This window comes from Galendromus occidentalis, unplaced genomic scaffold, assembly GCF_000255335.2.
Source record: "Galendromus occidentalis unplaced genomic scaffold, Mocc_1.1 scf7180000077089, whole genome shotgun sequence".
In the NCBI taxonomy this organism is placed as follows: Eukaryota; Metazoa; Arthropoda; class Arachnida; order Mesostigmata; family Phytoseiidae; genus Galendromus; species Galendromus occidentalis.
The window spans coordinates 14,362-31,294 of NW_003805077.1; the positions used below are offsets into that span (position 1 = coordinate 14,362).

The 16,933-nt window shown below is 51.6% G+C and overlaps 1 protein-coding gene across 1 annotated transcript; it reads left to right on the forward strand.

Annotated features, from left to right (window-relative positions):
- Positions 1 to 1,720: 1,720 nt before the first annotated feature.
- Tpst (tyrosylprotein sulfotransferase) lies at positions 1,721 to 16,117 on the forward strand. The gene is made up of 8 exons (XM_003740890.1): positions 1,721 to 1,742; positions 13,641 to 13,974; positions 14,078 to 14,353; positions 14,513 to 14,671; positions 14,794 to 14,900; positions 15,153 to 15,299; positions 15,646 to 15,773; positions 15,862 to 16,117. Exons 2-8 carry the CDS (start codon positions 13,732 to 13,734, stop codon positions 16,053 to 16,055), a joined length of 1,254 nt encoding a protein of 417 aa, XP_003740938.1. The 5' UTR covers positions 1,721 to 1,742; positions 13,641 to 13,731; the 3' UTR covers positions 16,056 to 16,117.
- The last annotated feature ends 816 nt before the right edge of the window (positions 16,118 to 16,933 follow it).

The window sequence follows — 16,933 nt, forward strand, 5'->3', positions numbered from 1 at the left end:
GGACTCGCGTCATCTGTCGGCGGAAGATTGGCTCAGAAAATTTCGAGGAGAAGGAAAGACATTCTGGGTCAGAGGCGATACGTGAGGAAGCTACACCCATGACTTTATGATTGTCTCGCAGCGGCGAGAGATCTCTAGTGCGGGCTTTGTTAGCCGACTCCCTCCAATCCAGATCGAGCGGATTCTCCAGGGGGAATAGTCAGCAATTCGTTAGGCGTCGCCCTGAGGGCGATCGGATGTTTGTACTCGTGTAGCGCTTCATGAGGGCTTACACATCCCCCTCCCAATCCTGAGATATAACCTGGAGGTGACGTCAGACGGAACTCCTCTAGACACATACAGGTTTGCTCTCTGTACTGTGGGTACTCTCCTCCCCTGCTCAATGACGTTCATCAAAAAGAAATTTCTCGATTGGAAGTGAAAGCAAAGGGATGTAAGACATACCTACATAGAGGGTCCAGTCTCTTTCAATTGTTTCATTTTGGACTCCGGGAAACCTCAGAAGTCGCGGAACCTTTACGTGGAGAAAATAAATTCCCTCCAAGGTCTTCGGGTCTTTGAGTTCTTCAACCCGAGTAAATGTGAATCATGAAAGATTCCTCCAGGCACTGGGCCTCGATTCTTAGCGCCTGCGATCCGTGTACAGTTCCGTCTTGCTGTGGGTCCTATCAGTCGCTACTCACTCAAGTAGAAAGAAATAATGAGCGCGATCTCTACTGCGCCTTCGCTCCAATGACCGCGTTCCAAGGACGCTTATCTGCAGCACTCCCGTAACGAATTCGCTCATGTAGTGTAAGATCGATCGTGTCAGGGAGTCTTCGATGCTTCGAAGAAACTCGTTTGAATGGAGCAAAAATTCTCAGTCATCCTGGAGAGGCGAACATCGGAAAGCTGTTCTTCTAAGCGCGGTCAGTCAGCGCGTTTCTGCAATGCCGAAAGCGATCGACAGCGGAGGCAGAGACCACGCGTGATTTGGCGGATGACATCGAGCGCCACGATGCTTGACCTGTTCCGGCTGAAATAACTCATCTCATTGGGATTCCCGAGAGCCCGCGGAAAGCGGCGCGAAATTTTCGAGGATCTTGCGAACCTCTCCGGGGGTTCAAATTTGGCGCGTTACTCTCCTCCATCGAGAGGGGTTCGATCTTCCCTCTCTTCAGCTCGAGTTATCATCCTCGTCGTCTTCGTGGTTGTCAACGTCGTGTTCGCGGATGAGACATTTGTTGCCGTTCCCCTCACTCAGGATTCCGTAATTTCTCTGGGGCGATCGGCCGTGGCCAGCTTGCCCGTCGGCTTGCTTGCCCATCTATCCGTCCGTCTGCCCGCCTACAGCCGCCCGCTTACCATCCTTTCTCCCACCCTGGACAGACAAAACGGACATCGACGGCAGAGCGGTGCCACACTAGCTGCTGGATGTCAGGCGTAGTCGCTGCGGCGGCTGTGAGCGGCAAGCGACCACTATTGAACTCTTTCCCCTCGAACGAAGGAAAGAGAATTTGTTCTTCAAGCAGCTGAGCTGTCAAAAAAGTGCTCTGCCCGCCGGATGCAGCAGCTCGTCCCGTACGTCGGACTCGTGTCGTGCGGTGAGTGACGTGACGTTAGTGACCCGCGTACCGGCCAGTGGACGTACCCCCGCCGCTCAAGCATTCAACCGTGCCTGTCGGCTCTCGATCCGGCAATCAGCTGACACGGAATTCGTATGCTATGCGACTCTTCCGACTCCGATCCGGCTAGAGCAAATGGTGAGTCTCACTCAGAACCGGTTGGTGAACCGCTCCTCAACTATCGGGTCACCGCGACAAGCCGGGGTGCCCAGACATCGACGTGATGCCGCATGTCAGGTGTTTTTTTAAGCAAAATTTAGGGAGTTTGAATTTCCTGTTCCCCTGGGCCATCGCTGGAATCATCTGAGGAATTTCTCGGCTCCAGGTGGAATGGACGTTACGCGAGTTCCGTGACGGTATCGGTTGTTTCCAAAGCGGAAAATTCCCGCCGAGACGCTGCCAGTGACCGTTTTCTCGGCCTCTACCGCTTGGAGACACGGATGAACTCAGATCGTGAATGGTTTCTCTCGGTGCATTCGAAAGCAGTATGTGGTTTGTCGGCATTATCATGAGATGTCAGCGCCTGAAGTCCTCCTTCGCTGTAGGTACATCGAACCGAAGAGATCATCTGTCTAACGAGCGCTAGTGGGGTTAATTTTTCCCTCGGATCCCTGAGCGGCGCTTCCGAGAGCGTCCGACTTTTACTCGGGCCCGGTGACCTTCTGATGGTAGTGATCACAGCGGAATCACACTTCGATCACCGAGATGGGAACCATCTGTTGCTGTCGGTCCCTCGATAATGTCCTCGGTCGATCTATAATTCAAATCAGTGACTCTATTTAAGCTATCTCGCTCCGTTCCGGGAAGACTTCGAAAGTGAGAAGGGGAGCTTTTAGTCCCAAATCCGACGCCGCGAGTTAGATATTGTGGGATTCTCTCATCGGGTCGCGGCTCAACTTCCAACAAAGTGCCAAGTCGAATTCCCACTCCGCGATGCCTTCAGTTTGGGCTTTCTGAAGTTGAACTCTCGATGACCGACGGACGGGAGAAAAACGCAGTTTCACATCCTCACCGTGTCGATATCAACAGTGATAGCCGACGAAACTACTTTCTCATCGTTTCATCGGTGAATCTTCCGCACTGTGACATCATGCGGTCCCTATTCTTTTAGAAATCCGATGGTGAAATTCGTTCCTCACTTTGGGCTGTACGAGCTAGAAGATCTTCAATCCGTCTTCCTAAAGCTTTCCTTAAGCTCAAACTCGTGTGTGCTGTATCGTATGCGACGAAAAGCTGTCACTATGCCTCGTGTCGGAGTCGATTATGTAACAGAACAGATTAGCCTCCCAAACAATGGACGCGTTTCCTTTTCACACGGCCTCTCCGCATAGTTGCCCGATATGCAGACATCCTGATGACATCATAAAGTATCCTAGAGTTCCAAGCATCGCTTTAAGCGTGATTATGGCTCCTACTTGGGCTGTGGAATCTCGAGGTTCTCCTTCGTATGGAATTGATTTGGAGCGTTCGCGTGGCGCGTATTTCTCCATCTATAAGCTATCGATGCGCTGAATCCTCGGTCGAGGTCGCGTTTCTCTCGGCACTCACGAAACCCGCGCGCAACCATGAGGACGAGGCTCTGGAAAAAAATCTGACAGTCCGAAATCCGAGGTCGAGTCAATGATGATTCTGAGGGCTCTTGGAGACCCACCCCGTCGGGAATTCCGATGATCCGTGCACCACGATTCCACATTGTGGGCGGCTCCTGATGATCGGGCAATCGTACTCCCTGATCGGAGCATCTATGATTGCATCTCATGAAGCCCGGATCTGAAGATTTTCCAGCACAAATTCCTGCTTCGATGCTGGATTCCTCGAATGAGCAAAGCAGAAAGATCGAGTAGCCAAAGAATATCACCCGAGAGGCTTCTTCGACGCCGGGAAAGCTTCCACGTTCAAGTATCATGTTCGAATCCCTAAGAGTCCGCCCGGAGCCCCGCGGAACACTCGCATGGATTCCTGCGATTCCTGAGTTTTTTGGGATTCTCGAAGCGAATCCCATGGATATACATACCTATATTCAGATGGAGTTTCAAGCAGACAAAGGACATCAAGTCATCAGCGCATTTGTACGGCGGTCCGTCGTATTCTCGTAGAACGATCGGGCGATGAATGACAAGAAGAGGTCCCCAAATGTATTTTCTCCGATGTCACATGCCTCAAGTGACTAGTCGGAAGGATCGTCTGCGACGTGATCGAAGGACGTTCGGGTGAGCGTGTCGAATCCCGCGTCTGTGAGTTACGCACGACTCGATAGAATTCCATCCGATCCCATCTTCCGCGAACAGGCCGTCTCTGTCCGATGTTTTCGCCCACGCGGGAAGGAATCTCGTAGACTAATTGACAATCGAGAGGTATCTATTCATTTGAGAACGACATTCCCGACCTAGGTAGCCGGACTAGATCTGATTACAGCCTCGGAGGCACTCTGATCTCGAATTCATTCGGCGACTCCTGTCGCTGAGAGATCTCGGAGCGGACAATTTGCGTGGAAGTTCCCGAGCTTGAGTTGCAAAGCGATCCCTACAATTTTTCATTGACATGGTGATATCGGCGAAGGCAAGCATTTATTCAAACTGAGTTTGACTGAGCAAAACGGATTTCTGTTCAACAAAAGGAATCTTCCACTGAGGACTCGTAGACGCGAGCAAGAGTTCTTCAATTCGGTGAATGAGCGGGTCAACGAACTGCGAACGTTTATAATGGGGAAGCCAGAGCAGAGGCGACGCTCCCGTGTTTGTCTGCTGGTCCTTCTATCCGTCCGTGCGTCCGTCTTTCTGCTTGTCACTAAACCGCATTCAGAGACCGCATCCCGTGGAAATGAAAAACTGCTCATATCCGAAGTTCCCGGCGATAGAAGCCTGCAGCAGTGCTCTATGGCATAGCAAACCTACGACCTATGACAGAATATGCGAGAAACTTTGCACCGGGCAGAAGCTCGACAGAACAACACCGTCCAGTACACAGTACATTATCGATATGAGCCTTGGATAGCCAAATATGGCCTTTAGAGCCTCGGACATGTGCTTCACCCATAAACCACACCTCGTGAGCCGGAACTCGCACCCGCAGAGAGCTTTCCAGCCTTCTTTGAGCTCCCAGGTGGAAGCTTCGGCGGATGCGAAATGTATTACGCTCGTAAATCCCGGAACTCGTTTCCCCGGATAAACAGGCAACCGTAACCTTCCGATGAGTGGCGATGAGGCTAGGGAAGGCCTGGTTGAATCGAGCCGCGGATGCGTCGATCAGTTCACCGACTCCAGTTTTCGGGATCGTAAGACATTCATCTCGTTTCCGGTTGTCTTGACAGAAAATCGCCGTCTCCAATCACGAAGGAAAATCAATTGATCCTATCTCGACAGAGTGACGAGAACAGAACTGTTGGCTTGATCCATTCCTGAGTGCTCCCGCAAAATCTTCATCAAGAGACACCTGCAGATGACATGGAAATTCCTGAAACCAATCCTGAACGAGAAGCCCTTTCCGAAGGATAACCTGTCCTCTCCTTCCTCCTCCCCGTGAGCCTTCGGTCTGCATGGGATCTGCTCAGCGAGCGCCACAGAAGTCATCCATTAATTTGATTGATCTGTTCATTACCGGGGCCGCGGATTCACTGCCACCCACAGATAATTCCTGATTGAGAGCGTTTGTCGCCAAGATGGGGCCGCCGCGATTCACTCCGGGACTGTTCCGAGTGGAATCAATGAGCTCGGAGCAATCTCCGACGACTCTGTTCTCTCCTCCCAGGAAACCAGTCCTGCCTTATCTGAAGCCGAAGCGGATCTCATACTTGAGACCAAACAGATCCCCACGCGGACGATAATTTTTTTCAATCTGGCTCCGGCCGCCTGGAGCTCGCGGCTTGTGAAAAAGTCGAGATTTCATGCAGCGAGCTCCACAAGAAGCCGTTTTTCAACGATGAGTCTCCTGAAATTTCGTCTCAACGATATGGCGGGGTCGAGCTCATTCACGACAGCGTGTTCTGCAGACTTCCTTCGTATTGAAGCCGAAGGATCTCGCTTCTCGCGACGCTGCGCCGTTTGGAAGATGAATGTTCGACACGGACGTCACAGATGGCGATTCCTATCACGACTGACGACTATAGCGACTACCGTGGTCATGAGCTCTCCCATGGTCGTGATTGATGTTCCGACCTTTCTAATGAAATTCGTAAGTAGCCGGCAGAGGATGTTCCGAGGATGAGGTTGCGTGTAGAGAGACGCGAGCAACCTGCGCTCGCGGTAAAGCTGACTGAGAGACCGCAGAAGTGAAGGTCAAAGTCGAGGGGTTCCGCATCTCTTTGAATCATCTCGTGCTTCTCCTTTCGGCCATGAGGTGAATCAGGAATCTGAAATGTCCGTTGGAGCAGCCTCAAAGCCCTCGTCAGCGCCGGATATATTTTAAGGATGCGAAGATTATTCGGTATGGCCACTTGTTAGCTTTCCAGCCACGACGCCGGCGGTCGCCTGCATGTCTGAAACTGCAAATCACGTCCCGAACTTCGGTCGTAGGGGCGTGATTCCAAAAGTCGTCTGCGTGTCTATTAATATCAACTTATGATGAGAGACTAATTAAGAACGTTCCCTACCACGTACACGCGTGAGCCACCGACATTCGCATTAGAGAGTGGAATTTTTCAGGAGCTATGTGGGGAGCCAGAGGAGATTGTTGTTTACCCCGAGTTCACAGACAACACGGAAGAGTTCCGAGAGCTTTGAATCCCTGGAATCCTAAGGTTTCCTGGAATCGATTGTTTTTTTCGAAGTTCGCTCCTCCGGAGTTCCGAAGTTCCAAAGTCCAGCTCCCCAGCCGCAGGGATCAGGTTGGACAACCAAATTAAATCCAGGAGAATCTTTTTGAGCCTTCCGTCTCGTGAATACTTTTCCGACGAACTCCTCCAGTAACCGGGTTCTCTCACCCGGAACAAGGCTCGAGGGCACGGCAGTAAGCCTCTCGAATAAAATCCTCCACAGCTGTTCGTCCCTCGTCTCCTTTGTCAGGGTTATCAGCAGAGCGGGGAAGTTCGAAGCAAGATTGGATTTTCACCCTTGCTAAGGAAAGTCACTGTCACAATGCATCTCGCTCATACTTGGTTTTCGGTTCGGAGAGGAAGATGAATATCGAGATCCCCCGCAAAGAGGTCAACCCTCGCCTCTCCGTAAGCTACGAGGGGAAGGGGGTCTCTATCGCGGAACAAGGAAGGATTCCTCCAACGTATATCGGCTGAGTCGGCCGCTAGGGGCAAGTTGGGGAACGACTAATTGAGTCGTCTTCCCTCTGACAGAACTCAGCCCCGCCAGGAGTCCTCGATGATGAGGGTAGCAGGTGTCGCTACCAGTGTCGGATCCAAGAATTATTTCAATCTGAGAAAGAGCGTCCTCTTGGGCTTCATGAGCACGGGAGGTGGATGGAGTCCATCCTTGGGGTCTCTGTTGCCCCCATATCCCATCCCGCGTTTCAGCTGGTGGTGGCTCTATAAAATTACGATTGTGATGGCAGCAGTGAACGTAATGGGCAGTTCTCATCCCAACAACCAGCCCGGACCGGCCCATCATGTGCGGTCCCGTCCGCCTGGTGGGAGATGTTTTCCCCTTGTTCCCGGAGGATGGTCTCTGATGCTTCGCTGCGAGTATCCCGCGTCCCCGAGCAGGCAAATACCCCCAGAGCAGCTTATATCCACAGTAACTAGACGGGAATATCCTGCAGATGAGCCTGCGTTCATAAGCTTCTCACTCAGTGGGAATATTCGAAGAGACCCGCTGGGGATCCGTCGTCTCTCAGTCAGACGCCAAGAGTCTCTTCCCGGGAGCGAACAGGATGCTCCATAGAGACAACTAATCTCATCGGTCGATGTACGGAATTCTCCGGAGACCAGCCTGATTCTTCACCGCAGAAGTATTCAGTGCCGGAAGTGGCGCCCAGAAAATGGGTTCTGATTGTACAGAGGAACCCCGCTTAACGACCCTAATCCGTTTCGCGGGAAGGTTCGCTGAGCGGATAGTTCGTTGAGCAGAACAGGATTCTCCATAGGAACCCATGTTGAAGAAGTTAATCCGTTCTGAGAGAACATGATGGGTAGACGAAAAACGGTCGCACAAATGGTCAAGTTCATTAATACATCATTTGAACATAGCTTTGTTTCATGTTTCATCATACGTTTCGAAATCTCTGGACTCGACAATTGCCCCGAAGAATCGATCTAATGTACCTCGCCCGTAGGTGTGACTTGACCTCGTCGATCAAGTTTCTGTTCGTGGGATCCAACGTTCGTTGAGTAATTGTGGTTTCGGAGTGCCATCTGAGGAGTAGATATCATACCTCCTCCCAATGACTGATGATGTTTTTCAAATCGGTCGCTGGGGCTTCCTCGAGGCCGACCTCGTCACCATACTCATCGCTCGATGAAAAATGTTCGAGATTTTCCTGCCTTTCTCGCTGCAGCTGTCTCAGATCTTCTACGATTAGGTCTTGATGCGGCTCGTCAATGAGCTCTCGAACATCCTCACCATCGACATCAAAACCCAACGACGAAGGGTGCGATTACATAGCTGTCATCCTTCGGCTGAATCGACACCTCCGTTTCGTCTTCGGAGCTGTGATCGACTTGGCAGTTCGGCCAGAGAAGCTTCCACGCGGCCCTCAGAGTTTGTACAGGGACTTCTGCCCAGGATTGAACGACGAGTTTAACTCAATGGACAATGTTGAAGTGATTCTTCCAGAAGTCTTGAAGGCTTAGACCTGTACCCGCGTCAACGTCGGATACTTTCTGGAGTAGGGCGGTCGTGTGAAGTTTCTTGAACGAGGCAATGATTTGTTGATCCATTGGTTGCAGTAAGGGCGTTGTGTTTGGGGGTGAAATCTTGATTTCGATGAAATGACACCTATGCAAGCCCTCCCGCAAATTTGAATCATGGCCTAGAGCATTGTCCATAGGGAAATGTTCGCTAAGCGAGTCGTTTCTTAAGCGAGGTTTCACTGTATATGCAAAACAGGCGACTGATTCGACATTGGGTCACATCCAGGACCTGGCTCTCTCACACAAATAATGCGAAATCCTGACAGGTATCATTCAGGGCGCGGTCACTGAATTCAACAACACTCTCCCGGAAAGAGGACGGTATTCTCAGGTTCCTCTGTGCTCGGCAGCCGAGGAGGAGATATTTGATCACAGCTCGAAATCTCCGGCCTAGCTCTGGCCGAGGTTTTTGGGAGATTCCGGAGAGATTCGGAATCGAGTTCCCAACCTCCCAGTGATTTCTCCGGATTCACCGCGAGTTCAGAGGCGGCTCTCTCTATCAATCTGCGGAACCGAGGCGGTAGCGCGTGTCAATGGATCCTAATGTTCAAGCACGCGAGTCTCAGATGCTCTCTTTGTCTACAGCATGTTTCTTGTTCGTAACTGGTCGATTTCACGCCGAAAAGAAAGTGAGTTTCTGATTATTAAGCAAGCTGCTCCTGTTCATGTCGCGCTCTGCCTCATCCATTGATTCATATTTTCATCCATTTCTCATTCTTGTCTTCGAAGGCAAACGCGATATTTTTCTGGCGAAGCTGGCCACGCCTGCTCGAGGCTCAGGGAGAGTCTTCCCCGGGCAGCTCTGCATACAGTCGATGGCTTTCGACTTATCCGAGCCGATGGCCTACATATGTCTCGAGACCCTCCACCTTCGCGCCAGGAAGTAGAGGGAGTCCGAAGCTCCAAAAATCAAGGAAAAGGCTTCGACCACGAGAAGGGGTCGGAGCCGAAAATCGGGGTTGAAGTCAGTTTCGACGCCCGCGCCGCGCCGACGGAGAACCTTCGAGAGATTCTTCCCTGAATCTCTCGGGCCGCGCCCCGGAGTGCGTCTGTGTAAATAGTCAGGGTGCAATTCGCATCAGATGGGACTTCGATACCGTTCACACCCAGGCAGGAGTAAGGAGGGCCGACAATTAGCGCCGTGTGGGCCTTCCGATCAAGGCACAATATCCAGTACGTGCACGCCATTGTATCAGCTCTGGTGAATCCCCGCTCGTCTCTTTGTCAGCGTTCCCTCCTCGCAAATCTTCATTCATTACAATCGAACGTGGCGTGACCTCCTAGTCTCATTTTATGGACTGTTGTTGAAATCACGCCATGCTGCTCGAGCTGACGTTTTTTTTTCGCAGCTCGTTTGCCCCCGTTTTCTGAAAAGTGACACGTGACACGTCCCTTACACGCGACGGATCCGACTCGTGAAATCCCACGGTCCTCTGGAGCAGGAGGAAAGAACATTTTTGCTGATTTCCGGCCAGAACTGATCGCGCAATGATGTTCTGACCGAATCTGTGCGCATGGCCAATTACCTTCACCGTCTAGGACAGTGGTTCCCGAATTTTTTCGGCCCGTGGCCCCCCTATGAGCCTCAAGCATGGAATCCGTTGACCCCTGTGGCTCCCTTCCATAGGATCTTATGGAGGTCCGAGGATCGCCGTGGCTCCCAAGGGGACCACATGGCTCACTTTGGGAAACACTGGTCTAGGACGATCGAGACCGGTGCTCAACTGAGCTGGTGGCTCCGAGAAGCTTGCGTGTCAATCGCTCGGGATTGCGCGCGAAAATCCGGAATTTCGGAGCGTTTTTACGAACTTACCCTTGTCAGATTGACGATGGAATTTCCCCGGCACTTTCCCGCGCTCGGAGGACATTGCTAGACTCGAGAGCTCTCGGGAACTCACCGGTTGGAATCCCTAAATCTCCCGAGCTTTGCCGTTACGGAGCGACCCATGGACAAGATGAGGCGACGACGTTAAATGGAGCTGGGAACAAGATTATGTGCGTGGGTGTAAGCATCGAGTACGCATGGTGACACGTTTCGCCGAGCAGAAGATATATCGGATGGAGGAGCTTGTCCTGGGTAAATACGCGGATATGTGTACTCAGGCACAGTGGCAACAAATAACTTTGTACTAAGACTAGTGGATCCCTCTTACTCGCGAAGACTGGGAACGGAACACATGGACGAGAAGGAATTGGGTCCTCCGAGTGAAAGACTCGGTCCTAGTATGTGCCTTGCCGCTCCGAGCGTCGAATGAGATGCGGCATTCCCATGGGAGTTTCTGTCGGAGGGATCCCCATTCTTCCGTTTCCTGATGTTCAACTTTCCTTGGATCATTCCCATGCTTCCCCTCGTCTTCCAGGCCGACGCCTAGTCTTGATCGGGGGCACTGATTTTTGACCCACGAGCAACCCCACTCTCTCAAACATTGAGAACAGAATCGGAGTCACTCCCCGAACAGATCCATATACTGCAGAGTCTCGCGGTATCAGCCCAGCCGGTGTTCTATCTCGGAGTGTGGAGATTGGGACAGATCAAAATTCCACCGGGTTACTCGGTCGAGAGGTTTCACTCAGAGGACCTGAAAACCCGACAGTTCCCGCTTCAGCGGGTCAGGATTCGGACAACGCCGCGGCGACGTACGCTGGATGGGGAGCTTCTCGTTGTGCTTCGACGGAATGGGTCGCTGTGAAACGCTGCGAGATGTCTCTGTGTCCATGCTCCTGACTCGTGATCTTCAATCTCGAGTGAAAGAAAATCTTTCAGACTGAGTCGACCAATTTGGATCGGCAGTGCTCGGAGACTACTATTTCGCCATAGCTGGAAGCTTCCCTAAGCCGCTTTTGTGCGCAGAAAGTCGATGGCGTATCCCATTCAGATCGAGAGCACCTGGGAAATGTCATCACGAACCGATGAAGACTCACTGCATTGCGGGACTCCATCATCCGACCGTATGGTCAGAGAACGCAATTATTGCAGTAGACCTCGCCGTGGAACATTTTACACTATCTCATTTACGAGCAATCTCCGAGATTATTGAGAACTATACCTCGAGCTAGACGTTGATGAGGTCAAGGTTTTCAATAATAGTTGACCACAATCTGTTATTGTTATTCTCCGTCGCCGCGACCCGCTCCACAAGGCGACACTCCATTCGAGTGGGTCTCTGTTATCACGGCATCCATGGGACAAAGAGTATTTGTCGCGATGGCGTGAGCTCCGGCGCAGCTTGCCGCTCTCCTGTCGGAGCAGGCTCATCAGATGACAGAAGCAGGAGCGGAAAATCAAACCTCGCGGACTCGATGAATTGGCTCAGCTCGACCAGGGCTGACACATGTGTGAACTCGTTCAACAGTGAACAAATGCCTAGTGGAATTGCGGCGGCGACGTCGAACACGGCGAGTCAGATCGAGGCGTCTGCGTAGTTACAGTGTTTCCACGTGGGCAGCTGTCGCGCAGCACAATGCGAGTGTCAATAGGTTCTGCGTAGTTTCTCGAGAGTACTCTCCGCGAGGCGGCTCGTACTGAATATTTCAGACACCAGAGCACCGAAGAGTCTAGTTAAGCCTCCAGAATGGAGAGGACGTCATCTGATGGTATGCGGGGTCTTGATCTGTTCATCCACGGTATAAGCGGATTCCGACCGCCTCTATCCTCTATGTTAGAGGAGGACCAAGGTATCGATCCGTCCCGTCAGAGGCTTCTGATTAGCGCTGCCCATGTTCAGCTCATCGGTAAAATCTGACACATATCGAACGGTCCCCATACCTAGCCCTGGGTGTAGATTACAGCCCGTCCTCGATCAGGGTTGGGATGCTGCCTGACGACGGGACGTCTCCTGAAATCGGATGGAGGGCGGCTGGGCGCAAGGCGCATCCATCGGATGATTGAGTCGATTGTCGTCTGAAAATTTGCCCGGGCATTCGATTGACGGAACTCAGTTTCCGAATGCCAAGTCTTAGGCATTCTATGAGCGAGTATATGAATTCTCGAGGAAATGGTTCGAGAAATGGAATTAGGAAACGCGGAAACGAATCCCGACGCCTCACACCGGAGTCGCCTCCTTGGTGAATGGGTAGGCCCTTCAAGGTTGAATTAGCCGCGCCAAGCGGACAATTTTCTGCTGAAAAGCGTCGCCTCAAAAGTCCGCCTTTGTCGCTCCGTAGAGATTTCGATGGCCCCTTTCACGCATCGTGAGAAAGAACGCGCAGCCATCATTCTGTTCAGCCGGGAACGTAGGAGAGCTAAAGGAATGGAGTCAAAAAGTCATACGAAGCACCGTACCGCTCGATCCCTAACAGGCCTACCCTGGATGAGAGTCCACGATCGGATGGCATGCAGCTGCAAGGAACTCATTTTCCGAGTCCGATCGAGCAGGCAACTCCATTTCCCGGGAAAATAACGAAGCTCGATTGAGTTTCGGCCCAGATGACTAGAAGCCAGCGAAACGTTTCGGAACTTTGTTGCCTATATGCTTCGCGCAGCAGGAAGCACGGTTGATCTCTGAGGGAATCGGTTCCCCACAGGGCAGTATAGTGATCGTGGAGACGGCGACAAAAATCGTGACAGCATCTGGGATACATCTTGATAGCGTAAGAATCATGTTAGAATGATCAAATGAGCTCGGCCAGATCCCTGCCTGGTGATCGCCTCGCCGCGCCGTTGGGTCTGTCCGACAAAATGAGACGAAATCCGACGGAAAGGCCTCTCCCATGAAGGAACTTTCGGAATGAATAGTCATCCCCGTAAAGGAGAGCGTATTTTTCGAGAAAGGTCCCCCTCGGACGAAAATTAGATAGGGGACAGGGGCGGGAAGGATATGGCGATGGAAGGAATGAGGGACGAGAAGGCTGGAAATGGGGATCGAAACCAGAACGCATGGGCTATTTCCTCGGAGCTCTCTATCCCTGTGCGGTTGAATTCATTTATAGCTGCTTTGTCTGAGGAGGTATCGCCATTGGAGAAAATTTCAAAATTTCTGCTTCCGCGAGTGTGTCGCCCGAACAGAAGCTCTTGTATAGACTTGGAATTAGAGACAGACAGGAGCATATGGCATCCGTTCGCTCCGAAATCGCATTAGCGCCGACGTGAACGGGGTTTCAAAGCGCCTCTACCTTGATGGATCTCCGGTCCCTGCTGCTCTGGCGACTTACTTGCTGAGGCGGCGGGAGCTAAGAGCAAAGATCTGAAGACATCCTGGCCTCGATGCCGCTGGCTTATCACTGTAATTTCTTTATTCCAGTCTACCCGGAGGTTTCCACGAGCACCTCTTGTCTGCTTCGGCAGTCTTCAACGAAGCGAGCGCGCGAGGCTCACGCTGAGGTTCCCAGAGGATGTTGAAGAACTCGCTGTCTCTCGTTGACGAATGTCGGATTCCACTCTCGTCGAGTCTCGACCTAAGCAGCTGTAAATTCAACAAAATGAGACACTCCGGAGCAGCACCCCTCCCAATCCTAATCCTACATTCGCGGAGATGGACGGTTCTGTCAGTCATCCTGATAACAATCTTAGGATTTTATTTCTTGTTTCCTTCGGAGGCCTTCTGTAAAGAAGGTGGTCTCCTGCGATCGAGCCAGGTGAGTTTGGGGGGAAGAATCAGAGCTGACACTGATCTCTTGGACTATTTCGATCGATTGGAATATCCGCTGACGTCAGTGTGAGTGGAATTTTGAATTGCAGAGAATCCTCGTAGATTCGATGGGTGGTCGCGCAACATACGATAATGACATGCCTTTGATATTCATCGGCGGGATGCCGCGAAGTGGTACCACATTGGTGCGAGTGCTGCTCGACGCTCATCCGGACGTCCGTTGTGGTGAAGAGACCAGGATCATCCCGAGGTTGCTCAGTATGAAGCAGCAATGGACGAAAAACCCAGTCGAAATGAACCGGCTTCTCGAAGCTGGAATCACGGACGAGGTCGTCGATCGAGCTGTTTCTTCTTTCATCCTAGAGGTGAACAGAGTTCTTAGGAATCCGGCGTGACCCTGGGCGGCGGTTTGACCCGAGATTGGATTTCTCGTCGAAGAATATTGCGATTCGATCGAGAGCAGGCCGGGGGTCCATCGACGACTATTCTCGAGTTCCTGCTAAGAGTGTCCTCTCGGTCCTCAGGTGATTATTGGTCACGGTAAACCTGCTCCTCGACTCTGCAACAAAGACCCGTTCACTCTCCGAGCTGCGACTTATTTACATAAAATATTCCCAAAAGCCAAGTATATTTTGATGATCCGGGACGGACGTGCTGTTGTGCATTCCATTATCACTCGGAAGGTGAGCTGCGACAGCGGAGAAAATTCAGCCAAGAGTCGACGTGCATCAGCCGAGAGTCCTCGACTTCATGAAGGCTAAGAAATCAACTCAGCGGCAAAATGAACGTGCCCCTTGATTTTCAGGTGACTATCTCGGGTTATGATCTGACGAGCTATCGCCAATGCCTCAAGAAATGGAACCAGGCGATGATGAGCATGTATAGTCAATGCCAACACCTAGGAACAGAATGGTAAGCGAATTTACTTCTCCTATCTGGAAAAAGCGCAGAGACGCATTCATGTTCGCTAGACCCTAAGAGAAAAGCAGTACTACTCATACAATCACAAGTGGTTCGGAGAACTTGATTCAGATGGCGTATTCGACGCCGTCGTTAGCGTTTCACGGCGACGGAGAACAAAGTCGAGGGAGCGTAGAGATCTATTCCATGGAATCCAGCATCAAGCTATCCCACGTCAGGCGTCTCATAGACACAACTTCCCAGGTGTCTACCAGTGCATTACGAACAATTAGTTCTGCATCCGAAACCATGGTTGGAAAAAATTCTCCAATTCCTCGACATTCCATGGAGTGATACTGTTCTCCACCACGACAAACTCGTCAACAAACCAGGCGGGATTTCTTTGTCAATGTGAGTAAGGTGGTGGAGAAATGGAGTGAAGGCTTAATCTCCATCAATCGTCAGCCTATTCCGTGCGACGAAATTTCTCCTATGGCCCCCGAGCTGCGATTGATACAGATCGTGTGGAAATCTAAACGAATCTGAGTCGAGCTAGAACCTAAAAATCACACACGACGCGTTCGTGCTCTTGTTGTTGACTCAGCGCCCCGGCCGTGGATCATCCTGTCTACTGACTTTCGTGGATCTGTCACAGACAGACGAGAAGTCACTGATTTAGCTGAGCCTGCTTCGTTGTAGGGAACTGATTGCAATTTTCTCGCTGGAGCACTACTAAGCTGAGAATTGTCCGATGCAGGTTGGAACGGTCGACTGACCAAGTGATCAAGCCGATCAACATAGAGGCCCTCTCAAAATGGGTGGGAGCCATACCCCAAGACGTCGTCAGAGACATGGCCGAAGTTGCTCCGATGCTCGAATTTTTAGGTGAGACGCGCGAACTTCGGTGGCCCCCGAGGTTCCATCGGGATTTCGGACATGAATAGAGTCTAACTCCCCGGAATTTCCTATTCAGGTTACGACCCGAAAGCGAACCCACCCGACTACGGGAAACCGGACTCCTTCGTCATGAACAACACCGCGCAGATAAAAGAAAATCTGAACGAGTGGCGAGCGAAGGAGGGGATGGTTGAGAAAGAACGTGAGGCCTTGCGCAAGAGGATCGCCGAGAATCGCGAGCCACGCGTGGATGACGCCGGAAAAGATTGATACAGTCGGAAGGAGCATCAATCGCACCTCATGAAGCTCTTCGGAGCCAGCTTCGGCCTCACGCGGGCTGGTCCCTGACGAAGCGTATTGAGATCCCTCTCTCCCTCGGATGATGTCTCGGCATCCGCTTTGTCTCCTGATTCACGGTTCTACCTCCTCAAATCAAGTGAGACAGTCATCGACCGTCGGAAGACATCAGCTCATTATCTGTCATGCTCTTCCGGAAACCCCGTTCATGTACATGGAGGCAGTTTCGTTTCGCACGGGGCATTAGCGTCGATTTCAACCTTCATGATTGGATACTCGTCTCGAATTTCAAATTGTGCGAAAGGTGGCAGGGAAACTGACGCGAGATATCTCCAGTTAATTTTGTGATGCCGATCTCAGGCCAGATCCTCGCACAAACCTACCGAGAGTTCCATCTACTGGTGGCTTGGCACGATATACACAGATAATAAACTCGAAGTCGATCGAATTGAGCGCATGGCGCTGAGAGAGGGACAGGGATCCAGAGAGTGGGTCGTCATACCATGGACCGACTTCGACAGCGAGCTATCAAACTGAATTCGGGAATTGCCGCGAATAGCTGACAGATTCGAATCTCGTGTGATTTGAAATGAATGATGAATGCTTGGCGAAAGGTCCTTATGTGTTTCCTCTGAGCAGATTGAAACGTTCACCCAGATACGCAGGATTGAGTCGAGGGGCTTACTGGATATCGTCATCTATTCGGGCCGTGTGGAAGAGTTCGACTACATGATGGAAGGAAAGGTGTCAGCCCGCAACCGAGTCGCGGTTTATTTATGTCATTCCAGCTTTTCGCGATACCTGACTCGGAAGGATCTTCCTCTTCGACTCGGACATGCTGGGAAACAGCT